Here is a 27,891-nt window from a genome sequence, read left to right on the forward strand (position 1 = left end):
CTTTGTTCCGGAGGACACAGTTTCCAAAAACAATTTGAAATGTGGGCTCGTCGGACCACAGAACACTTTTACAGTTTGCATCTGTCCATTTTAGATGAGCTCAGGCCCAGTGAAGCCGGCGGCGTTTCTGGGTGTTGTTGATAAAAGGCTTTCGCTTTGCATAGTAGAGTTTTAACTTGCACTTACAGATGTAGCGACCTAGTTACTGACAGTGGTTTTCTGAAGTGTTCCTGAGCCCGTGTGGTGATATCCTTTACACACTGATGTCGGTTTTTGATGCAGTACCGCCTGAGGGATCGAAGGTCACGGACATTCAATGTTACGTGCAGGGATTTCTCCAGATTCTCTGAACCTTTTGATGATATCAAAGACCTTAGGTGGTGAAATCCCTAAATTCCTTACAAATAGCTCGTTGAGAAATGTTCTTGAACTGTTCGACAATTTGCTCAAGCATTTTTTCAAAGTGGTGACCTTCACCCCATCATTGTTTGTGAAAGTCTGAGCATGTCATGGAAGCTGCTTTTATACCCGATCATGGCACCCACCTGTTCCCAATTAGCCCGTTCACCTGTGGGATGTTCCAAATAAGTGTTTGATGAGCATTCTTCAACTTTCTCAGTCTTTTTTGCCACCTGTGCCAGCTTTTTTGAAACATGTTGCAGGCATCAAATTGCAAATGAGCTAATATTTGCAAAAAATAACAACGTTTTACATATGGAATGTTAAGTATCTTGTCTTTGCAGTCTATTCAATTGAATATAAGTTAAAAAAAAAAATTTGCAAATCATTGTATTCAGTTTTTATTTACGATTTACACAACGTGCCAACTTCACTGGTTTTGGGGTTTACAATTATAAATATTTATTTAATGATTTAAATAATTATTTCACAATTTCATTAATTATTGATTTCATAAAATCACCACAGAATCAATTGTTTTCCACTCATGAAGTATTTATTTAATTATTTCATGATTTAATTAATTATTATTTCACAATTCATTTAAGTCTTTCATAAACCTGTATGGCAGCACTTTGTGGATTCATTTTATCCGTCAAACTCAGCCGTCAATGTCAGTGGGCACATCGTGATTGGTTACTCGACACTTTCACTTGTGTGTGGAACTTCAACCGGAGAAGCGGAGGAGTACTGGTCGATATCTTGGTCTGAAAGTGCGGAAACAAATCCGACAACGTAGGTAAATTCCTCTACTTTAACCGCTACATGCTCTACTTCCACATACTACGCAAGGTTTAAAATATCTACCAACAACTCCCAAAAAAGTATGAGTATATCCTTTGTAGCCCCCATGTTTTGAAAGACTTCCAAAGTTCCAGGCTTTAGACCAAAGCAATCATTTGACGAGACTTGTGTTAGCCCCACCCACTGATTTTTATGGGTGAATTTGACCAATGACACCCTGGTTCATGAAATATGTAAATAAATCATTTACTCTTTAAACTATTTAAATAAATCATGAAATAATGAAATCAACAATAAGTTAAATTATTACTTAAATATTGCATCATTTACATGACTAAATAATGATATGTAATTTTACGTAAAAAAAAATAATTTCAGTGCCCCTCCCGAAAATCTCCCGGGGCAACCATTCTCCCGATTTCCACCCGGACAACATTATTGGGGGACGTGCCTTAAAGGCACTGCCTTTAGCGTCCTCTACAACCTCATCATGTCCGCTTTTCCTCCATACAAACAGCGTGCCGGCCCAGTCACATGTTGTATGCGGCTTTTACACACACACAAGTGTGTGTAAGGCATACTTGATCAACAGCCATACAGGTCCCACTGAGTGTGGCCGTATAAACAACTTTAACACGGTTACAAATATGCGCCACACTGTGAACCCACACCAAACAAGAATGACAAACACATTTCGGGAGAACATCCGCACCGTAACACAACATAACAAATACCCAGAACCCCTTGCAGCACTAACTCTACAATATACACCCCCGCTACCACCAAACCCCGCCCCACTCAACCCCTTCCCCCCAGCTCCCGAATTCGGAGGTCTCAAGGTTGGCAAGTATGCTCTAGTATACTCTGGACTGAAGCTGTGTGACTTCATTATTTTTGTAGCTGTTGTTTTGAGGCATGTTTAAAAAAAATAAAAATAATAATGCACTTTGTGAAAGTCAAAGTATAGTATTTCCCATAGTTGTAGTGGGTATCAGGATTATCTCAGGGAGAGCATGTCCCAAATTCCAAGCTGCTGTTTTGAGGCATGTTAAAAAAAATAATGCACTTTGTGACTTCAATAATAAATATGGCAGTGCCATGTTGGCACTTTTTTCTATAACTTGAGTTGAAGTTGTTCTCATATTTTATTGAAGTATTACATACTTTTTATTTCTAATTGTTAATGATCCCATAGATTAGCACCTTTATATGATATACATATTTCCTGGTTCACATCCGAAACATCTTCTGGACCACTTCAGGAAGCATATTATTATTTACTTTATACATCATTTGAACAGTTGTCTTTTATACAATTTTAAAATGTGTGATTTTATGAATAATTTGTTGGGTCTCTATAATCCATTGTATTATTATTATTCGGGACGGTGTGGCGAAGTTGGTAGAGTGGTCGTGCCAGCAATCGGAGGGTTGCTGGTTACTGGGGTTCAATCCCCACCTTCTACCATCCTAGTCACGTCCGTTGTGTCCTTGGGCATGACACTTCACCCTTGCTCCTGATGGGCAAGACAATTCACCCTTGCTCCTGATGGATGCTGGTTAGCGCTTTGCATGGCAGCTCCCTCCATCAGTGTGAATGGGTGAATGTGGAAATACTGTCAAAGTGCTTTGAGTACCTTGAAGGTAGAAAAGCGCTATACAAGTATAACCCATTTATCATTTATCATTTATATTTTGGAAAACCTTGTTTTTGATTGATTGATTGAAACTTGTATTAGTAGATTGCACAGTACAGTACATATTCCGTACAATTGACCACTAAATGGTAACACCCGAATAAGTTTTTCAACTTGTTTAAGTCGGGGTCCACGTTAATCAATTCAACAAAATTAGGCATAATAATGTGTTAATTCCACGACTGTATATATCGGTATCGGTTGATATCGGCAAAAAAGCCATTATTGGACATCTCTACCCGATATCTTTCTTGTGTGGACCAGTCAAAATGTCCTTAAGATGGAAAAAAGTCTGCACAAAATAAGTCGGGCACAAGCATGTCAACAAGATTGGTTGCAAAAAATGCTGGTCTTTGCAGAATCACAGAGGCAGGACAAGGGTCCCATGAAGTCCCCATCAATCACTGAGAGGTCGTCTGATGAATATAAGACGTCGAAGGTGTGACATGTCTTCCAAAGCACGACCCATAAGGAACACCACATTGTGTCCATTTGATACCGTGCAGGGATATTGTCATCCTCGCCGCCTCAAGTGTAAATTACAGCCATGCTGGAGTAGGACTGTCAGGTCCCTGGCAGCAACAATGGCCGCTTCTCATGTGGCCCTGGCTGCTTTGTAGAAAAAGGAAAATCTGATCCAACGGAACACTGCCTCTGCCTTTTTGAAAACTTCTGTATAGAATTCCTGCAGATGCGAGACGCGTGCTGTGCTTTAGGGGCTCCCCAGGGCGAGGTGCGGCTATGCTGGGAGCCCCTTCACCCCCCCTCCTGCCGCCCCTGGTCTGTTTGCATGCTACATTACAACAGATGTTAGCGGCGTTCCAACAGAAATCACACGCTGCATTTCGTCTCCGACATACTGCCGTTTTTATGGCATAAGTCTTGCTGCTCGTGTCCATATGCTTTTTAATGGAACGTTTCTCTGGTGAAAAGAGACTGACGCAGTGAGGAGGCTGCAGAGGACGAGGGAAAAGACATGTAACTGGATCCAGTGACAACATTGTTGGATCTCTTCCTCCTTTGTGAGGCGACGTGTGCACACGATAGTGTGAGGAATATTACACTAGATTTGTAACACGTTTAAATGGGGGTGCTGGACCAAATCTGACTATGATGCTGGATTTAGACCACACTGCAAAAAAACAGTGTTAAAAAAAAAAAAAAAAAAACCCGAAAATTAGGGGTATTTTATTTGAACGAAGCAAAATTATCTGCCAATAGAACAAGAAAATTTGGCTTGTCAAGATTTTCCAAAACAAGTAAAATTAGCTAACCTCAATGAACCCACAAATACCTTAAAATAAGTATATTCTCACTAATAACAAGTGCACTTTTCTTGGTAGAAAAAAAAAGAGACCTTTTTGCTCAATATGTTGAAAAATATTCTTAAATTAAGTAAATGCTAGTGCCATTATCTTGACATAATGATATGCGCTCGGCATCATGATTTTTTTTTTCATGCTTGAAGTAAGAAATTAGTACTTTAAAAAAGTAGTTTTATACTTGTGAGTAGGGATGTCCGATAACGGCTTTTTGCCGATATCCGATATTTCGATATTGTCCAACTCTTTGATTACCGATACCGATATCAACCGATATATACAGTCGTTGAATTAACACTTTATTATGCCTGATTTGGAGAACCAGGTATGGTGAAGATAAGGTACTTTTTTTTTTTTTAATTATAAAATAAAATGAGATAAATAAATTAAAAACATTTTCTTGAATAAAAAAGAAAGTAAAACAATATAAAAACAGTTACATAGAAACTAGTAATGAATGAAAATGAGTAAAATTAACTGTTAAAGGTTAGTACTATTAGTGGACCAGCAGCACGCACAATCATGTGTGCTTACGGACTGTATCCCTTGCAGACTGTATTGATATATAATGTAGGAACCAGAATATCAATAACAGAAAGAAACAACCTTTTTGTGTGAATGAGTGTGAATGAGTGTGGGGGAGGGAGGTTTTTTGAGTTGGTGCACTAATTGTAAGTGTATCTTGTGTTTTTTATGTTGATTTAATAAAAAAATTTAAATTAAAAAAAATAAACGATACCGATAACAAATAAACCGGTACCGATAATTCCCGATATTACATTTTAACGCATTTATCGGCCGATATAATCGGACATCTCTACTTGTGAGTGTTGATGACACAGCTTTGCAACACTTGATATTCTAGTTTCAAGCATGTTTTACTCAATATAGGTCATCAAATCTCAGCAACAAGCTGCAATATTTTACTGAGATAATTTAGGACCAAAACCCTTTAAACAAGTAAAACACTAACATAAAATCTGCTTAGTTAGAAGAATTATCTAATCAGACAGAAAATAAGCAAATATTACCCTTATTCGAGATATTTAATCTTACTTAGATTTCAGTTTTTGCAGTGCATCAATTTCAAACTCATAGCCCGCAGGATAATTAAAAAGTTAAAGTACCACTGAAAGTCACACACACACACTAGGTGTGGTGAAATTACTCTCTGCATTTGACCCATCCCCTTGTTCCACCCACTGGGAGGTGAGGGGAGCAGTGAGCAGCGGCGGTGGCCGCGCTCGGTAATCAACTTGGTGATTAAACCCCCAATTCCAACCCTTGATGCTGGGTGCCAAGCAGGGAGATAATGGGTCCCATTTTTATAGTCTTTGGTATGACTCAGCGGGGTTTGAACTCACGACCTACTGATCTCAGGGCGGACACTCTAACCAAAAGGCCACTGATCAGGTTGAGGCCCCCGAGAAAAACTAATTGTGGCCCCCACCTTAGTATGAAAGTGTAATGTTAGTGTGGCCCGCATGTTTTGTATGAATGGCACTTTACAGTGTTGTGTGCGCAGCTGAACAAACCTACCAATCACGGTGGGGCATATGGCTCTCAGGGGCGGGACATGGAGAGTTTTCTTCCTTGCCTGGCTGGCTGCCTCGTATCTGTTGGCCACATGCGGACGTTCGTCACTTCCCAAAACAAAAGTTTTTAAGTTGCTGCCCAGCGGGACATTATACGTATATACAATATATTGCCAAAAGTATTTGGCCACCCATCCAAATGATCAGTATAAGGTGTCCTAATAACTTGGTCCGGCCACAGGTGTATAGAATCAAATGTGAAATTTGGTGGAGGAGGAATTATGGTGTGGAGTTGTTTTTCAGTGATTGGGCTTGGCCCCTTAGTTCCAGTGAAAGGAACTTTGAATGCTCCAGGATACCAAAACATTTTGGACAATTCCATGGATGACAGAGGCGGGTGTGAATGAACTAGACTGGCCTGCACAGAGTCCTGACCTGAACCCGATAGAACACCTTTGGGATGAATTAGAACGGAGACTGAGTGCCAGGCCTTCAGTTTCGTGACTTCACCAATGCACTTTTGGAAGAATGGTCAAAAATTCTTATAAACACTCCGCAACCTTGTGGACAGCCTTCCCAGAAGAGTTGAAGCTGTAATAGCTGCAAAAGGTGGACCGACATCATATTGAACCCTATGGGTTAGGAATGGGATGACACTTTAAGGTCATATGTGAGTCAAAGCAGGTGGCCAAATACTTTTGGGAATAAAGTGTATGTCCCTCTCTGACAAAATGAATCAAAGTGATGTAGCCTGCAGTCACATAGCGACACCTGTCTGTGGGCAATATCAGTCCCAGATAACACCGACCAACTAAAGCGGGTGCCCACACTTTTTCTGCAGGCGAGCTACTTTTCCAATTGACCAAGTCGAGGGGATCTACCTGATTCATTCATATATATAATTTATATGTATTTATTTATGAAAGAGACGTTTTTGTTAACAAGTTAAAGGTGTTTAATGATAATACGAGCATGTTTAACACATATACCGTATTTTTCGGACTATAAGTCACCGTTTTTTTCATAGTTTGGCCAGGGGTGCGACTTATACTCAGGAGCGACTTATGTGTGAAATTATTAACACAATACCGTAAAATATCAAATAATATTATTTAGCTCATTCACGTAAGAGACTAGACGTATAAGATTTCCTCGGATTTAGCGATTAGGAGTGACAGATTGTTTGGTAAACGTATAGCATGTTCTATATGTTATAGTTATTTGAATGACTCTTACCATAATATGTTACGTTAACATACCAGGCACGTTCTCAGTTGGTTATTTATGCCTCATATAACGTACACTTATTCAGCCTGTTGTTTACTATTCTTTATTTATTTTAAATTGCCTTTCAAATGTCTATTCTTGGTGTTGGGTTTTATCAAATACATTTCCCCAAAAAATGCGACTTATACTCCAGTGCGACTCTTATATATATACTTGCAGTTGCCTTTTTGCACTCGCTACTTTGTACCATTTACAAATGCCATGGTGTTCATGTCATCACAGACATGACTGCTACCAGGCTATTAGATAGATAGATAGATAGATAGATAGATAGATAGATAGATAGATAGATAGATAGATAGATAGATAGATAGATAGATAGATAGATAGATAGATAGATAGATAGATAGATAGATAGATAGATAGATAGATAGATAGATAGATAGATAGATAGATAGATAGATAGATAGATAGATAGATGGATGGATGGATGGATGGATGGATGGATGGATGGATGGATGGATAGATAGATAGATAGATAGATAATACTTTATTGATTCCTTCAGGAGAGTTCCCTCAAGAAAATTTAAATTCCAGCAACAGTGTACAGAGTTGATATATAATTTAAAAAGTAAAAAGTAAATAATAAATAATGGGGGTATCTGTTATTGTTAGAGATGTCCGATATTATCGGCCAGTAAATGCTGTAAAATGTAATATCGTAAATTATCGGTATCTGTTTTTTTATTATCTGTATCGTTTTTTATTTTATTTTTATTTTTTTTAATTAAATCAACATAAAAAACACAAGATACACTTACAGTTAGTACACCAACCCAAAAAACCTCCCTCCCCCATTTACACTCATTCACATAAAAGGGTTGTTTCTTTATGTTATTAATATTCTGGTTCCTAAATTATATATCAATACAGTCTGCAAGGGATACAGTCCGTAAGCACACATGATTGTGCGTGCTGCTGGTCCACTAATAGTACTAACCTTGAACAGTTAATTTTACTAATTTTCATTAATTACTAGTTTTTATGTAACTGTTTTTATATTGTTTTACTTTCTTTTTTATTCAAGAAAATGTTTTAAATTTATTTATCTTATTTATTTATTTTTTTAAAAGGACCTTATCTTCACCATACCTGGTTGTCCAAATTAGGCATAATAATGTGTTAATTCCACGACTGTATATATCGGTATCGGTTCATATCGGTATCGGTAATTAAGAGTTGGACAATATCGGAATATCGGATATCGGCAAAAAGCCATTATCGGACATCCCTAGTAATTGTTTTGCATTTTCCACTAGGTACAAAACAAGAAGCGGAAATTATGCACATTGTGGAAATTACGTTCTTTGTGCGTCGGCTAAATTCGACAGTGACATCAAGTGGAATTAAAATATATTCCACAGCCCCAAACATGTATATATTTATTTTTGATTAATTCTTAATGTGATTTTTAATTTTTTTTCCATCTAATTTTGTTAAAAAATAAAAATTAAGCCATTTGAGAAGATTGTAATATCTTGTGGAATACCTGTTACGGCCCAGCCTCACCCAGAATCCGCCTTCAACAGCCCCCAGGTAAATTGAGTGTGAGACCCCTGATTTAGACAGTTTAAAAAACTGTGTGTCGGTAGCTTTATTGCTAATGAGCTGAGTTTGTTATGCCGCTTTACGGCAGCACATGAATTGCTATTGTGGACTTGATCCACTTTTTACATACATACACTTACGGATAGGTACCTTTTTACATTTATAAATCAATACGGTACCAATTCCTGGTACCTGGGAATCGACACCAGTACTTAACGGTTCCAAATTTTGGCACTTCCGTTTGTGTTCATGTGTTTTTATTTATCATTTAACAGAGAGCTTATAATGATACATGTGCTGTGCATTTCTAACAATTACGATCATTTGCAAGTACTGTATGTAGGGCTGCAACAACTAATCGATTAAATCGATTAAAATCGATTATAAAAATAGTTGGCGGTTAAATTAGTCATCGATTCGTTGGATCTCTGCTATGCGCATGTGCAGAGGCTACTTTTTTAAAATGTATTTATTTATTTATTTATTTTTTTATAAATCTTTATTTATAAACTGCAACATTTACAAACAGCTGAGAAACAATACTCAAAATAAGTATGGTGCCAGTAAGCTGTTTTTTCCCAATAAAATACTGGAAAGGATAGAAATGTAGTTTGTCTCTTTTATCCGATTATTAATCGATTAATCGATGTAATAATCAACAGATTAATCGATTATCAAATTAGTTGTTAGTTGCAGCCCTAATTGTATGGTGGGCTTTGCTTGCAGTTGCAATTCCAAGACGCTAGATGGCAGTAGTGCATAGGCTACAATGTGTTGCCTCGTCAGGAAGTCATCTTGGCCATTTGGCTGTTTGTAGTCTTAAAATATGTTTATACTGTAAGTATTGTACTTATTACACACAAACTGTTCGATTGCAACGTGCATCTTAGTTGTAGTTCTCATTACCAAATTTGGAGATGTTGAAATCGCCATGTAAAATCACTAATGCTAATCAGTAGCATGTATATGGCAAATCCAATGTATTTTGAAAAATGGAGCCGTATTGTATGTTTGAGTATTTTCTATCAGGCATACCGTATTTTTCGGGGTATAAGTCGCTCCGGAGTATAACTCAACCGGCCGAAAATGCATAATAAAGAAGGAAAAAAACATATATAAGTCGCACTGGAGTATAAGTCGCATTTTTGGGGGAAATTTATTTGATAAAACCCAACACCAAGAATAGACATTTGAAAGGCAATTTAAAATAAATAAAGAATAGTGAACAACAGGCTGAATAAGTGTACGTTATATGACGCATAAATAACCAACTGAGAACGTGCCTGGTATGTTAACGTAACATATTATGGTAAGAGTAATTCAAATAACTATAACATATAGAACATGCTATACGTTTACCAAACAATCTGTCACTCCTAATGGCTAAATCCCATGAAATCTTATACGTCTAGTCTCTTACGTGAATCAGCTAAATAACATTATTTGATATTTTACGGTAATGTGTTGATAATTTCACACATAAGTTTGAGTATAAGTCGGCCAAACTATGAAAAAAACTGCGACTTATAGTACGAAAAAAACGGTACTTGCTTTGTTGGCACACAGAAATTGCAACATTACTTAAAGGCAGTCTGGCTGTGTGTGATCCGAGTGTTGCTTGAGCGCTTGTTTGCCCGCCAAGTGTTTGAACAACGGCCGAGTCTAAAACGGCATGTTACGCCACATGCAACCAAAGTATCGAAATATGGCACCGTTTGACTTTACGTGAATCGATACAAGGTAGTACTGACAAATACGGTCTGTGTCTATCAAAATACCGAATCCGGTGTCCAACCCTGTATGCACTGTACCTCTGCATTTCTCCGTGCGTAATGGAGGCCACATGTCACTTCCAACAACGTAATATTGTGGATTTTTAAGAGGACACATGTGAGCTACAGTGCTAACATTACACTTACATTCTAACATCAATATCATGATTGGTTAGCTTGTTTGCTTACAAAAAAACAAAATGAACGAACACACTGCACACCTCTAGGTTTTATGATGTGTAGTAAAGCCTGTTTTTATATTTTATATTACTTTTTATTACAAAGTGTGTAGCATAGGTTTCCAATGGACCTTCTTGTTTTGCAACCTGCTCGAATCATGTCTATCCCTAACAGAGAACCCTCTCATATGATACCACAAACACAACTCATCTCTATGTGTAAGAATAGTGATGCATATGATGAAGTCAAGGCCGCTTGAAATGATGTCACGGGCAAACACTTCAATGCAATTCCTTTTGATTCCTCAGCCAGACGTACGCCACATTGAATCCTCGGCGGCATCCAAAGGCTGCATTTCTTGTCCAAACACTTTCACTGACTACTTTTCCCCTGACACGTCAACACCATCAGGCTTCCTGCCAATCCGCAAACCTCAAGGGAACCCAAATGAATTACAGCACAGTCAGAATAAGATGTAACAGACTGATTCCGTCATGTTAGCGGGTACACTCAGTGGTGAATCTGGATTTGGATTGCTTGGGTTGTAATCTAGAATACTTCCGATAGACCAAACGTATACAGTATACAATAAATATATTAAACATTTACAAAATTTGTTTCTATATGTAGAAGCTATTTACTAATTTGTTATGCTGAAATGCATTTATTACGCCAAAACAAAATTACAGCAAATTAGTACCTCATATTACGAGCCTAATTGGATCTGTGACGGAGCCCTTAACTAAAACACTTGTTTCTCGTCAATTTAATCAATTTAATTGGTGGTTGGCCCCATCAAAACATCACAATTTTAACATGTTAAAATGGCTTTTAGAATGAAAAGCAAACTCTCAGATAATACATATCGCATGAAAACAATACTATAGTATGTACTAGGGATGTCATTTATCGGCCGATAATATCGGACTGCCGATATCATCGGCCGATAAATGCTTTAAAATGTAAAATCGGAAATTATCGGTATCGGTTTCAAAATTAACGGTATCGGTTTCAAAAAGTAAAATGTATGACTGTTTAAAACGCCGCTGTGTACACGGACGTAGGGAGAAGTACAGAGCGCCAATAAACCTTAAAGGCACTTCCTTTGCGTGCCGGCCCAGTCGCATAATAACTACGGCTTTTCACACACACAAGTGAATGCAAGGCATTCTTTATCAACAGCCATACAGGTCACACTGAGGGTGACGTATAAACAACTTTAACACGGTTACAAATATGCGCCACACTGTCAACTTACACCAAACAAGAATGACAAAACACATTTGGAGAGAACATCCGCACCGTAACACAACATAAACACAACAGAACAAATACCCAGAACCCCTTGCAGCACTAACTCTTCCGGGACGCTATAATATACGCTACCCCCTAACCCCCCCCACCAACCCCGCCCACCTCAACCTCCTCATGCTCTCTCAGGGAGAGCATGTCCCAAATTCCAAGCTGCTGTTTTGAGGCATGTTAAAAAAAAATAATGCACTTTGTATCTTCAATAATAAATATAGCAGTGCCATTTTGGCATTTTTTCCCATAACTTGAGTTGATTTATTTTGGAAAACCTTGTTACATTGTTTAATGCATCCAGCGGGGCATCGCAACAAAATTAGGCATAATAATGTGTTAATTCCACGACTGTATGTAACAGTATCGGTTGATATCGGAATCGGTAATTAAGAGTTGGACAATATCGGAATATCGGATATCCGCAAAAAAGCCATTATCGGACATCTCTAGTATGTACTACAAAAAACTACAGTAGTTTTATGAAGTAATATTTTCATGGATAAATGGTCGCCGTTTAGATACTATTTTAACACCCTTGGCTGGTGTTGGATTCATTCATGGCGGTGACATTGCTGCATGAGCCGAGGCGCATGTTGAGTGTGTCAGCGTGCACGCACATAACACATACAAGCAGAAACATTGTGGAGAGGAAAATGGCCCCCCCAAAAAAAGAAATTCTACTGGTTAATAAAGAGTAAAGCGCAATATGGAGGTATTTTGACTTCAAAATTCACAATGCTGGTTAATAAAAGTAAAGCGCGACATGGAGGTATTTTGATTTCAAAACTCACGATAAAGGTGACGCTATAAACACAGAAACGCCACTTTAAAACATGTCTTGCCAAAGGTGGCATTAAAGTATTACAGTCTTTGCTTCAAACTTAGGTAAACAATTAAATAACAAATATTCAGATCGGCACAATGACTTTAAAGAGTGATGGGTAATTAGTTTCTTTATTGTGCCCATTTACATACTTAGATGCACACACAGGTGTTTGGCTTGTTGCCAATTATAAGCGCAGTCAAAACCGTCCACGTAGCGCAAACTAATGCAAGGGAAATGACTGAATTTTGTAACAAAGTCCTACAATTTAATTTGTGTTATATCTTTATCTGTGAAGGTCCCATAGTATTGTACGGGAGCTTATCCCAGCTGCACTTGGGCGGAAGACAGGGTACACCATGGACAAGTCGCCACCTCATTGCAGGGCCAACACAGATAGACAGACAACATTCACACTCACATTCACACACTAGAGCCAATTTAGTGTCGCCAATCAACCTATCCCCAGGTGCATAACTTTGGAGGTGGGAGGAAGCTGGAGTACCCACTTCTTATTCTCAGCACTGTCATTCACGGTGACTTGTTTCCTTCCCATGGCCGGAGAAACCAAAATCTCTAGATATAAGACAATGCTAGTGAATAAGACCGGCGGATGGATGAGGTTCACTGTGACATTTGTTACGCCAACTAATGACGGGAATGTTTGTAAACATGTTTGCTTGCAACTTAAAGCATAACTATTAGCTGACAGACAGCTCTTATCTCAAAACACTCTTACGATGGAGCACTTTAAGATGAGGTACCACTGTATTGTTAAAAAAAAGACAATAATACAATTTACTGTTTTACAAAAAAATTCAGAGAAATAGTACAGCACATAGTTATTTGTAGACTCAGATGTCCAATTATAGTTATTCACTCCAATTCTTGAACAGATAAAATAATGTTTTAGTTAGGGATGTCCGATAATGGCTTTTTGCCAATATCCGATATTGTCCAACTCTTTAATTACCGATACCGATATCAACCGATACCGATATCAACCGATATATACAGTCGTGGACTTAACACATTATTATGCCTAATTTGGACAACCAGGTATGGTGAAGATAAGGTACTTTTTAAAACAATTAATAAAATAAAATAAGATAAATAAATTAAAAACATTTTCTTGAATAAAAAAGAAAGTAAAACAATATAAAAACAGTTACATATAAACTAGTAATTAATGAAAATTAGTAAAATTAACTGTTAAAGGTTAGTACTATTAGTGGACAAGCAGCACGCACAATCATGTGTGCTTATGGACTGTATCCCTTGCAGACTGTATTGATATATATTGATATATAATGTAGGAACCAGATTATTAATAACAGAAAGAAACAACCCTTTTGTGTGAATGAGTGTAAATGGGTGTAAATGAGTGTTAATGGGGGAGGGAGGTTTTTTGTTTTTTTATGTTGATTTAATAAAAAAAAAATAAATAAAAAAAACCAAAAAAAACCCCGATACTGATAATAAAAAAAACAATACCGATAATTTCCGATATTACATTTTAACGCATTTATCGGACGATAATATCGGCAGGCCGATATTATCGGACATCTCTAGTTTTAGTGATTGATTGATGCCATATCAAAAAATGTATCATTAGTTTTGTTGGAAAATAACCGTTTAAGTTTTTTCGTTTTTATCTATTATGAAACAGAAATTTTAAAAAATCAGGGATACCCAGTGAGATGTATTGTGGATGTCTACAACCATACATTTCTCCCTACCTTTGTGTGTTTCTGCTCCAGTCCTATTCAAATATCCCAGTGTGTGGCTAGCAATATGTTTATTGCCTTACATCGGGCACAACTAGAGCAATCTGAAATCTGCCTAGCAACAAGTGACAACACAAATGTGTCGAGTGGCCAGGAAAATAATCTGTGGAGTTCTGTATAGCGTCTCCTCAATAGTCCAACATTTCCATTGGAAGATGTCGCCTCGCTGAGTGATTGATGGACCACCTAAACGCCATTGTGCCCCTCTCGTCCGTGAAAGCACGGGAGCCCTCACAGGAGGAGAAAGTGGCAGTTAGTCGACAAGAACATGCTTAGACTACCTCAAATGCAATGTTTGGGGGGGTTCACCTCGCCGTGACCCAAGCAGCGAGGCATTGCTAATCTCTGACCTCGCTCATTATCTGGCCAGACACTGCGGTTTGGGCTGGGGTGATGATAACCTTTGAACTCTGACTTTTGACCCATTAGTCTGTGCCACACCGCGCTAGCACAGTGTGTGTTTACATGTTTGACAGGCAGAGCTTGGAAAAAGTTTGGTCAATTCCATTGGGGCATTAACCTTAAAAATAACATTTTTGTCAGGCTTTGCTATTTTCTTTGTGCATTGAGCCTTGGACAATGGCTGTAGTCGACCCCTTCTTTTCTATACATTCGCCTGCTATAGTCCCTCAATTAGGTAAATGCTTTTGTGTGCGTGTACAAGTGTGTGTGCAAGTGTATAAGTGTGTGAGTGGGTGAAAGGCTCTCCAAGACTATATTGCGCTGCATTCACAGAAATGTGCCATAGTTTATGCTGCAAGTCTCTGTGATGGTTTTTACACAGAGACATCCAAAAATAATACGGCTTCAACACATTGCGGATTATATATATATATATATATATATATATATATATATATATATATATATATATATATATATATATATATATATATATCAGTGGCGTGCAGTGAGGTTAATGTCTGGTGAGGCACTGCATCATCACAGTCAGATTTACAAACATATGAACCCTAAATAGTATCTTATTCACCATGTGATTGGCAGCAGTTAACGGGTTATGTTTAAAAGCTCATACCAGCATTCTTTACACAACTGTAGCACACAAAAAAGCACATTTAATAAAAAAAACATTATTATGGTCTTACCTTTCTTGCTGGACATCCACACAGCCAGCCTTTGCGTGTGTACCACGCCGTTTAAAAAGAACGGGTCTTCTGTCCCGAAGTCAAAAGCAAACCTTTTAGCTCCGGCGTTGGTCTACCTTTATATTACCTCCCGCTTCGATTGAAAGTCCAGTTTAGAAAACTGTTTTATTTTACATATGTAATCCTCCATGTTTTTAATAAAAGTCCAGGCGAGAGGAAATAAACAACTAATAGACTTGCAAACTTTTTTTTTTTTTTTTTCTTCTGTGGCCGAGGAATGATCTCTGGGATCACTACCGCCCTCTACCACCAGGAGGCCGGATTACTGCGAGCCTCAACCAGTACGTCTTTTGCAGCAGATTTATGAATGCTCACACATACAGTTTTTGACAAAATACACTGTACATTATATACCTCAGCTAACTAAACTATGCCATAGTTTAGTTAGCTGATATAATTCATATAGCAATACAGTCTCACTGCACAGCAGCTCAGCAGTTAGCCGAGTCATTGTGCACAATACATGTTGAGGCACAAATCAGTGACGTGCCTCAACTGGCTGCTGACCACCGCTCTCAGTATTTGAACGGCAAATGTGAAAATAAAAATAAAAATAATCTAAAACTGGTGAAGTTAAATGGAAAATAACTTTAGTATAATCACTGGATACATATAACAATTTAATAAATGTTTTTTTCTTTTTACATTTTTTTTCTTTCCATGATGGCAGGTGAGGCCCTGCCTCCCCTGCCTCTAGTGACTGCACGCCACTGATATATATATATATATATATATATATATATATATATATATATATATATATATATATATATATATATATATATATATATATATATATATATATATATTCGCAGTTTTTTTCATAGTTTGGCCGGGGGTGCGACTTATACTCAGGAGCGACTTATGTGTGAAATTATTAACACATTACCGTAAAATATAAAATAATATTATTTAGCTCATTCACGTAAGAGACTAGACGTATAAGATTTCATGGGATTTAGCGATTAGGAGTGACAGATTGTTTGGTGAACGTATAGCATGTTTTATATGTTATAGTTATTTGAATGACTCTTACCATAATATGTTACGTTAACATACCAGGCACGTTCTCAGTTGGTTATTTATGGGTCATATAACGTACACTTATTCAGCCTGTTGTTCACTATTCTTTATTTATTTTAAATTGCCTTTCAAATGTCTATTCTTGGTGTTGGGTTTTATCAAATAAAGTTCCCCAAAAAATGTGACTTATACTCCAGTGCGAATTATATATGTTTTTAACTTCTTTATTATGCATTTTCGGCCGGTGCGACTTATACTCCAGAGCGACTTATACTCCGAAATATACGGCATATACATATGTATGTGCGTGTATATATATATATATATATATATATATATATATATATATATATATATATATATATATATATATATATATATATATATATATATATATATATATATATATATATATATATATATATATATATATATATATATATATATATATAAAATTTTAAGCATATTCTACTTCTTTGGTCCCAAATTAAGCATTTTCAAGCATGAAACTTACTAGATAAATATCAATATTACATTAGTATTGGCCACTATATGAGACCAAACCAATCAAAGCGTGTTGTTCAGTATCAAGGCCACTGATTGGCTCAGCCTCAAACAGCATTACTATAATGGATTAAAAGACTACAAAGGTGACAAATGGTGTTATGGGATCTCATAATGTAAGAAAGTTATAATTAGTTATAGTAGTTATAATTAGTTATTTAATGCTTTACTTACGAACATATTTGATTTATAATTAACGGATCCTACTTCGCTGAAATTCATTTAACGTGGTCAATGAACCAATTAACAGCAATACACAAGGGATTACTGTACATGACAAATGTGTCATTTTTTATACAATAAACATTTATTCACGTTCACATTGTATTTCTATTTAGGGAATTTCATTAATTAAGATGATACATTTAATAAATATTATATAAATGTATTTTTATGAATGTACTTATGTAATCATTGTTGATGTTGCATGGCTGCTTTGATCAAATTGTGAGCATACATAAGAGAAAGATGGGTAATAAATCTTAAATATCCAACTTTCTTTTGTCCTTTTTGCTCTTTTACTATTACTGACTAGCCTGCATGTTCTGCAGCATTTACCTTCCTGCATCACTTGAGACCACACCTTCATCCCTGCAAGACACGCTGAAATTTCTGTAGCATAAATTTAAATGTAAATTTAGAGCAAACATCCTCCAGCCTGCCGAGGTGTGTAAGGCCTTCAATGCAAAGAGTGTCTGACAGGGAGGGAGTGAGGCTCAAAAGGGCTCAGGGCTTAATGATTTGTTACAGACACCGCCATTAGATTTAAGCTGTTTCGACCTTCACAGCGCCGAATGAAACGTGTAATTTTGCTCACTGGAGTCTTCGTTAACGTCTCACTCCTCGTTCTTCCCCCCCAGTGTCAAAGGTGTGCCCTCCGTGTGACAACGAGCTGAAAGCGGACAACATCATGGAGCACTACTGCGCCAGCGACTTTGGTAAGTATAGTATCAACTAGGTGCTGCATGACCTGTTGGTAACTTGAACAAGTCTATCTGACCACATCGCGGTGAGTTTTTGCCATCAGCAGCTTGACCTCTGACAAGAATGAGGCAATAGATAATAAGTCTTAATTGTGAAGGCACACCCACACACACCACAGAAAATAATGGGATGAATGGTTCTAGCAAATAACAAAAAACTATCTTTCTTATTTAAAGTGCCTTATTAGTGTCCATTTGTCTTGGTTAGCAGTCTACTTCCACACAACAGAACAAATACCCAGAATCCTTTGCAGCACTAACTCTTCAGGGACGCTACAAGGTGTGTGTGTGTGTGTGTGTGTGTGTGTGTGTGTGTGTGTGTGTGTGTGTGTGTGTGTGTGTGTGTGTGGGAGGGGGGTGGGGTGGGGGGGGGGGGGGTATTTTGTAGCGTCCCGAAAGAGTTAGTGCTGCAAAGGGTTCTGGGTATTTGTTCTGTTGTGTTTATGTTGTGTTACGGTGCGGATGTTCTCCCAAAATGTGTTTTGTCATTCTTGTTTGGTGTGGATTCACAGTGTGGCGTATATTTCTAACAGAGTTAAAGTTGTTTATACGGGCACCCTCAGTGTAACCTGTATCGACTGTGGATCAAGTATGCCTTGCATTCACATATGTGCGCGTACCAAACCCGCACATATTTTGTGACTGGGCCGGCACGTCGTTAGAATGGACGAAAATCGGACGTGACAACAGCTCGTAGAGGACATTAAAGGTAGTGCCTTTAAAGCACACCCCCAAGACTGTGGTCCGGGTTTACTACGAGATATAATGACTGATGAACACCTTCGTTCGATAATGAAGGTTGCCTCAGCTCAAAGCCTGAGCCCCGACATTAATGAACTAGCATCCAAGAAAAGATGGCAGGTATCTGGCTTGGGCACATCAGAATACATCAGTGTGTTTGCAAACTGAGCAGTTTAAAGTCCTGAATGGTTGGTGTTTATTCATTGTTATTTTATTTTCAAATGTATTAGCCTGTGGAAAAAGTTTATTTTGATATTTACCTCAGAAGGCTGCAAATAGAAAAGAGGCATTCAATTTTTATTTAAATTGTATTTGATATGCCATTGATATTCTTTTAATTATTATTATTATTATTTGAAACTCGATTTTGCATGTCACTATAAAGTTATACAAGCCTTGCTTGTTCAATATTCAATGCAAAACTTGTTTGGGTCCCTATTAAAAGGTTACTTTGTTCAATCTTGGGCCCGCGGCTTTGTTCAGTTTAAAATTTTGGCCCACTCTGTATTTGAGTTTGACACCCCTGCCATAGAGGTCGTGATCCCTGTTGCGGAAGGACAGGAGGAGGCGGCGTGGAGGTAAAAAGTATTTGATTTGCGACAAAACAAAAGTTGAGAGAAAAATTGGAGACGACGCTGATGTTCAACGTTGGTTCACGTTGTTGGTTGGGGAATTGACCAAATATCAATGGTCAAATCAACCGTCACAACCTGACAGTAAATAAACATAGTCAAAAAAGCATGTTGTTTTAATGTTGTATTTGTGTTGTAGAATATTTCAAAGGTCAAATCAACATCAGAAAATACAAAAAATACACATTCCCTCCCAAGTAACATTGCACTTCAATGTGGTCATCGAGAAACTGACGAGAGGTACACAGTACAAAGTTGATATTAAAACATACCACAGTATTTCTTTTCCTTTTATTTTCTTATCAAAAATAGATGTTAAATAAAAAAATAACCCATATAACTGTGCAGTTCATATGGTACTTTAGATTTTTTTTAGAATTATCATTATTTTTAAAAATTAATAGTATATAATAATATAGTATTATATATATCTTTAATTATATATTTATAATTAAATTATATATATATATATATAATATACTATATATATATATATATATATATATATATATATATATATATATATATATATATACTATCTATTATATATATATATATTGTAATATATATTATATATTTATATATATATAATATAAATATATATATATATATATATATATATATATATATATATATTATATATATATATTTATATATAATATATATCATATATATATATATATATATAACAATATATTATACATATATATATATATATATATATACATATATATATATATATATATATATATATATATATATATATATATATATATATACATATATATATACATATATATTATATATATATTATATATATATATAATAATAGTATGTTCTCATGAATTGATGAATGTCTTAGAGTCCGTAATGCCAAAAATAATTCCTATTTACAACCTGCAGTGTGAGGCTTTAGGCCAGAGGTGGGAGTCGTTTTCACTGAGGGCCACAACGCAGTTATGTTTGGCCCCGGAGGGCCGCTTCTAACAGTGAATACTATTATTACACAATTTTCCAATGCATTTTAATAGTAGATTTCTTAAAAACTAAAATGTAAAAAAAAATATGGTAAGTTGCAATAATTTCACCTGAAAATGTATTGTATATTACTGTAAATGGAAAAACAGTACTGCTGTTTTTATGGTAAAAAAAAAAAAAAGGCAGCTCAGTTGCCAGAATTTTACTGTAAAATTCACTATGTAAAGCGCTTTGAGTCAATAGAGAAAAACGCTATATAGATATAATTCACTTCACTTCACTAAAATGTACATTTGTTTTTTTTTACTGTAAATAAAAAAAACTGGAGTTTTACAGTACAATTTTGGCCTCTGAGCTGCCAGTTTGTTTGTTTTTACTGCAAATCAACAACTGTATATTTTTCGGTGTATTACTGTAAATGCCAAAAAGACACCACAGTTTATTACAGTCAAAAAAGTACTGTTTTTTTAATTTAGAGAAAAATGCTGTAAAAAACACAGTAAATTTCAAAATTTTTACCATGAAATCTATTGCTACTTATACAGTGCACAATTTGATGGATAACTTGCTTTAAAATAATTATTACTAGTAGTTATTTCTATTTAAATTTTGGTTTGAATGTTTGATAAGATATTTTTACATAATTAGACAATATTTAGGCAGCACGGTGGAACAGGGGTTAGTGGGTGTGCCTCACAATATGAAGGTCCTGGGTTCAATCCTGGGCTAGGGATCTTTCTGTGTGGAGTTTGCATGTTCTACCTGTGACTGCGTGGGTTCCCTCCGGGTACTCCGGCTTCCTCCCACCTCCAAAGACATGCACCTGGGGATAGGTTGATTGGCAACACTAAATGGGCCCGAGTGTGTGAATGTGAGTGTGAATGTTGTCTATCTGTCTTGGTCCTGCGATGAGTTGGCGACTTGTCCAGGGTGTACCCCGCCTTCCGCCCGAATGCAGCTGAGATAGGCTCCAGCACCCCCCGCGAGCCCAAAAGGGACAAGCGGTAGAAAATGGACGGATGGATGGATATACAATATTTAGGTTAACATAATTTGCGATGACATGGAGTACCGTATTTTCCGGAGTATAAGTCGCAGTTTTTTTCATAGTTTGGCCGGGGGTGCGACTTATACTCAGGAGCGACTTATGTGTGAAATTATTAACATATTACCGTAAAATATCAAATTATATTATTTAGCTCATTCACGTAAGAGACTAGACGTATAAGATTTCATGGGATTTAGCGATTAGGAGTGACAGATTGTTTGGTAAACGTATAGCATGTTCTATATGTTATAGTTATTTGAATGACTCTTACCATAATATGTTACGTTAACATACCAGGCACGTTCTCAGTTGGTTATTTATGCGTCATATAACGTACGCTTATTCAGCCTGTTGTTCACTATTCTTTATTTATTTTAAATTGCCTTTCAAATGTCTATTCTTGGTGTTGGGTTTTATCGAATACATTTCCCCCAAAAATGCGACTTATACTCCAGTGCGACTTATATATGTTTTTTTCCTTCTTTATTATGCATTTTCGGCCGGTGCGACTTATACTCCGGAGCGACTTATACTCCAAAAAATACGGTACTAGGGCTGCAACTAACGATTAATTTGATAATCGATTAATCTGTCGATTATTACTTCGATTAATCGATTAATAATCGGATAAAAGAGACAAACTACATTTCTATCCTTTCCAGTATTTTATTGAAAAGAAACAGCATACTGGCACCATACTTATTTTGATTATTGTTTCTCAGCTGTTTATACATGTTGCAGTTTATAAATAAAGGTTTATATAAAAAACATTTAAAAAAATAAAATAAAAATGCCTCTGCGCATGCGCATAGCATAGATCCAACGAATCGATGACTAAATTAATCGCCAACTACTTTTATAATCGATTTTAATCGATTTAATCGATTTAATCGATTAGTTGTTGCAGCCCTATACGGTACATATATATTTTTTCTCCCAGAATAGAAATAAATAATACATTTAGTAAGAAAAGTTACATTACTTTATAGATACATATTATTTTCAGCTTTCGAGGGCCAAATTAAATGAAGTGGCGGGCCACATCTGGCCCCCGGGCCTTGAGTTTGAAGCCAGTGCTTTGGGCTGATGATTTGCCTTCTGACCTGGTTTGAGCATCGAGTGTCTTTGCAATAGACTTATAATAAAAATATGAAACTTTGAAAACTCATAAATGATCAAACTTTTTGAACACCAATTAAACATGAAATGTGATTGGAAGCCATATTTTCTTGAAGCTCTTTAAATAAGTTCCCCCAATCCAATATGTCATCTGGCTTGCACATACCTATAAAATGACTCCATCGTACTGTAAATCATATTTTACACAGCAAGCACATCCAACCACCTCACAAAGTAGGCCTAGGTCATGGCTCTAGCAACTCTGATAAAATAGTTTTCCTGACTAATAACAGCGTGGCAAATCACTGTCAAGCATAAAGGACCAAAAAGCAGCACTACAACCTTCCTGAGTGATAAAATGAAACACGACCACGTACTGTAGAGTCGATATCAGGTTGCCGCTAAGAAACATTTCCTCGTCTTCAAATGTAATTTGTGCATGTCCCTGGGTGACAAATGATGACTCTGTGATGTTCTTGTGATAATAACAATTACAGCTAATTATGGTTTCACGCATTTTCAATGCTCCATTTTTTGCCCTGCAGTTATTTCACCTCAGTGTTATATTACCGTTCTTCTTTTGATGTATCATCTGATATCTCTGCCAACATTCCTTGTTGGGCAATTTTTTTTTAAAAAGGGCACACATTGGATGAGTAGAGGAGAAATGTGGCGTGAAAATGAAATCTGGTTTTCTTTAAAATGTTTATTTCTAATGTTCCTTTTGAAGATACACTTTTGAGAGAGTCACATTTTTGCAGTAGGTCCTTAAAAACAGCAGAATGCCTTTATAACGGACAAAACAAAGTGACATGTCTACTGTAGAGGACGTTGGTTCTTCGAAACAAACAAAATATTGTATTTTTTAGACAAGTGGTTCTCAAATGGGGGTAAGCATACTCCTGGGGGTACTTGAAGGAGTGCCAAGGGGTATGTGAGATTTTTAAAAAATATTCTAAAAATAGCAACAATTCAAAAATCCTTTATAAATATATTTATTGAATAATACTTCAACAAAATATGAATGTAAGTTCATAAACTGAACATCAAATCAAGTAGGCTATTCCATTCAATACAATGCAACAATGCAATATTCAGTGTTGACAGCTATATTTTTTGTGGACATGTTCCATAAATATTGATGTTAAAGATTTCTTTTTTTGTGAAGAAATGTTTAGAATTAAGTTCATGAATCCAGATGGATTTCTATTACAATCCCCAAAGAGTGCACTTTAAGTTGATGATTAATTCTATGTGTAGAAATCTTTATTTATAATTTAATCACTTGTTTATTTTTCAACAAGTTTTTAGTTATTTTTATATCTTTTTTTCCCAAATAGTTCAAAAAGACCACAACAAATGAGCAATAGTTTGCACTGTTATACAATTTACTAAATCAGAAACTGATGACATAGTGCTGTATTTTACTTTTTTATCTCTTTTTTTCAACCAAAAATGCTTTGCTCTGATTAGGGGGTACTTGAATTAAAAACATTTTCACAGGGGGTACATCACTGAAAAAAGGTTGAGAACCACTGTTTTAGACGATAAGGCACATTTAAAATCATTTTATTTGCAACCCGTTGCGCCTATTTCATGTATTAATTCTGGTTGTGCTTACTGACCTTGAACCAACTGTATTTGGTACATAGTGCAATGATAAGTGTGACTAGTAGATGGCAGTCCCACATACGAGATACGTGTGGACTGTAGTTTGACGCCTGTTCAATAAACAACGTTAGCAAGCACCGGTGTTTCATTAAGAATATAGACATGACACACAGCGCTCAAAAATCAGTCAAAATTTGTTCGTACGACTTTGGTAAGCTACGAAGCCGGACCACTTGATGGATTGTCGGAGCATTATGGCTACCGTAGTCAGACATGTTGTGCTTCAAAATACAAGTATTATTATGGCGTGTGTTTAAGGACCCCAAAATGGAGACCTACTATGAGACATTTTGGAGGTGTTTTGTTTCGCCCTGTTATGCAAAACCAACTTTTCTTACCTATTGGTACTTGCTGATTAGGGGTGTAACGGTTCACAAAAATTTCGGTTCGGTACGTACCTCGGTTTAGAGGTCACGGTTTGGTTCATTTTTGGTACAGTAAGAAAAGAACAAAATATACATTTTTTGGTTATTTATTTACCAAATTTGTAAACAATGGCATAACATACATATAACACAGGGTCCATTGCCAGGGTTAATGTGGTCAACATATATAAAATAAAAACTAAATAAGATAAGGCTCAGAATGGTTTCTTAACAAAACTTTTCTACATATAAAGTGCTTTTTTTGATTGATTGATTGAGACTTTTATTAGTAGATTGCACAGTACAGTACATATCCGTACAATTGACCACTAAATGGTAACACCCCAATAAGTTTTTCAACTTGTTTAAGTCGGGGTCCACGTTGATCAGTTTTAAACAGCCTCAAGTTGTTGTTCGGATTAAATAAAATGACAAAACTTTTCTTCTACATATAAAAAGTGCAACATTAAACAGTTTCAAGTCAACTCAGCCTCAGATTAACTTGGCAGTAAGAAGTGGGAGCTGTTTGCTCGTCTTTATCTTTGTTGAAGCGATGTTCACTTGGTGGTGGTGACGCTTCAAATGGGTTAGCATGTTTGACGTGTTGGCAGAAGCATGCCTTACCGCTGCTGAACAATGTCGGCAAACCTCCGTCCTCCGCACCGCGCAGCCGAAGTGTTCCCAAACGGGAGATCTTAACGAGGCAGGAGGTTCTTCCAGCTCTGGTTTTTATATGTTGTCGTAGCCCGGTCGTTGCTAGCATGCCGTGCGTTGTGCCTCGGTGTGCATTGTTTACACAACGTGCGCTACGCTACTTAATATGTCCGTGTGGAAACTCGTTCGGTACACCTCCGTACCGAACCGGAACCCCCGTACCGAAACGGTTCAATTCAAATACACGTACAGTTACACCCCTACTGCTGATGTATATTTGCGATGTGTGTAAGTCCGTGATTGTAGCCTGTGCCATAGTCAATAAGGTCCTTCTTTTTTTCTATCCTCTTGTTTTGTGGTGTTCATCCTCCACTGTTGTCATTTCTAATATAAAGTAGCTTATAGTTCTAACTTAAATCTGTCAGTAGACTTGCTATGGAAGCACTAAAAACTACAACAAAGATGACGGGGAGAAGACGCTGTCAAAGGTGAGCCACGTAAATAAGACTACCCACAAAACGGCGCATCCTGATGAGACGGTCAGAAAGCAACTTGAAGATGATCTGTAAAACATAATCCATGCAACATTTTGACCAAAGAACCACCATTACATGTTATGTAGACCACAAGGAAGTGTTTCACATTTAGAAAAAAATCTAAATATGACTCTTTTGTATGAAAATAAACCTGAATAGACCCGCTCATCGGCAGTGATAATCCGGTGCGCCCTATGGTCCAGAAAATATGGTACTCTTCAAAAATGTAGATGCAAGCAACAAGAAATACGTAAAATCTATTTTAATTTTTAAACCAGGCCTATTTATCCTTCTTGCTAATCTAATACTATGCACTAAGTAAAATGCATTAAAACCTAATATTTTCAGGACAATTTTTTCTTTGAAATGTGCATTTCTGACAGCAAAAAAACACGTTTCTCAAGAGAATGTAGTCCTTAAAATAAGAATCAAATAAATAAAAAAAGATAATGTGACTGGTTTTTTTTTCAGTTTTAACAAATGACAAAGTGTTATACATAAATATATAAAGCAGACCTGGACAAATTCAGGCCCGGGGTCCGCATGTGGCCCTTTAAGCTTTTCAATCTGCCCCGCCGGACATTCCCAAATAATTTTTTTAGATTTTTAAGATGGAAACTGTAGCTGCCATTATGATGTGCAGTGATGTTTACAAATGACCGTAAGTCTTAAACCAGAGGTGTCCAAACATTTTCCAGCGAGGGCCACATCGAGAAAAATTGAAGGATGCGAGGGCCAATTTTATACATTTTGTATATGAAAAATAGTCAAACCAAAGCAACGTGGGTGAACATATGCTGACATTTGAAAAACACTTCCACATCTTAGCTTTGTGTTATTGATAACAAAGCAATACAATCATTCATGATTATTTTAATAATGATTTTATTTGCATTTATGTTAACTGTGCTCTAAAGTAAGCTTGTATTTACTAATATTGCTATTATACCCTCAACTGAAACCCTTTTGAGGACTTTAGTAAATTCAAAAACATATCACGTCTCACAAGAAATGTATACACTTTTTCATCATGACAGGACACACGGAATTCATCAATGACCTCATACAGTAAGACGCTCAGGTTGTCGGCCATTTTGGTTTTCGGGTCCCATTTTGGGGGGATTTGGTCCCATTGAATTTTTCATATTTTTTTGTTCTAATTTGGGACCTGTGTAGTTTGTCTATAGAATGTGTCGCGGGCCAATAAAAATCGCGCTGCGGGCCGAAAATGGCCGCACTTTGGACACCCCTGTCTTAAACGATACAAAGTATTTCAATGGTCGGAATTTGCCCTTTTGCATGATGTACTAGTTACTATGGTAATCTAAGTCACAGCAGCTCAGACGAGGCACCAAGCAATGTGGGTGGGGAGCGTTTCCACAGAGTGCCTGCTTGAAATGCGAGTGTCAGGGACAGACGCGGAAGGAGATTTTTACAACAAAGTTCAAAAGCTTAGTGATATATCCGATATATCAGATTGTAGGTGTTTTTTTTTTTACCCTTAGCGTTCATATTTCGCTGTGTTTGTTGCATTTGTGTTGTTTCGCTTGATTGTAAAATATGTCGATCGAGAGGGGGGTGTGATATTCATATGTTGTCAATATTCAGTGTTTTATCGTTCATAGTTAATATTGTAAATCCCCCATTCTTTATTTTCATGTACATTCTGGGTGTCTCATTCATTAAAAAATGTAAAATTCCATTCCGTTTTTAAGGCGGTCTCATAACGTTTTTAGCATTCAATCAGACATTATTGGGACGTTTTGTATTAGTGTTCCTAAAAATAGATATACCCTATTTTTCGGATCATACGTCGCTCCGGAGTATAAGTCGCACCGGCCGAAAATGCATAATAAAGAAGGAAAAAACATATATAAGTCGCACTGGAGTATAAGTCGCATTTTTGGGGGACATTTATTTGATAAAACCCAACACCAAGAATAGACATTTGA

The 27,891-nt window shown here is 36.7% G+C and overlaps 1 protein-coding gene across 3 annotated transcripts in view; it reads left to right on the forward strand.

Annotated features, from left to right (window-relative positions):
* sfrp5 (secreted frizzled-related protein 5) overlaps positions 1-27,891 on the forward strand; it is a 62,438-nt gene that overhangs the window by 19,885 nt on the left and 14,662 nt on the right. For 2 of the 3 annotated variants that reach the window (XM_062058185.1, XM_062058187.1), the window contains one exon: positions 18,073-18,150. The exons of the other annotated variant lie outside the window; for it this stretch is intronic. In XM_062058185.1, the coding sequence (XP_061914169.1) occupies positions 18,073-18,150 (78 nt within the window). The remainder of the gene's footprint in view (positions 1-18,072; positions 18,151-27,891) is intronic. 3 annotated transcript variants of the gene reach the window in all.

The sequence above is a fragment of the Entelurus aequoreus genome, linkage group LG09 (genome assembly GCF_033978785.1).
Source record: "Entelurus aequoreus isolate RoL-2023_Sb linkage group LG09, RoL_Eaeq_v1.1, whole genome shotgun sequence".
NCBI lineage: Eukaryota > Metazoa > Chordata > Actinopteri > Syngnathiformes > Syngnathidae > Entelurus > Entelurus aequoreus.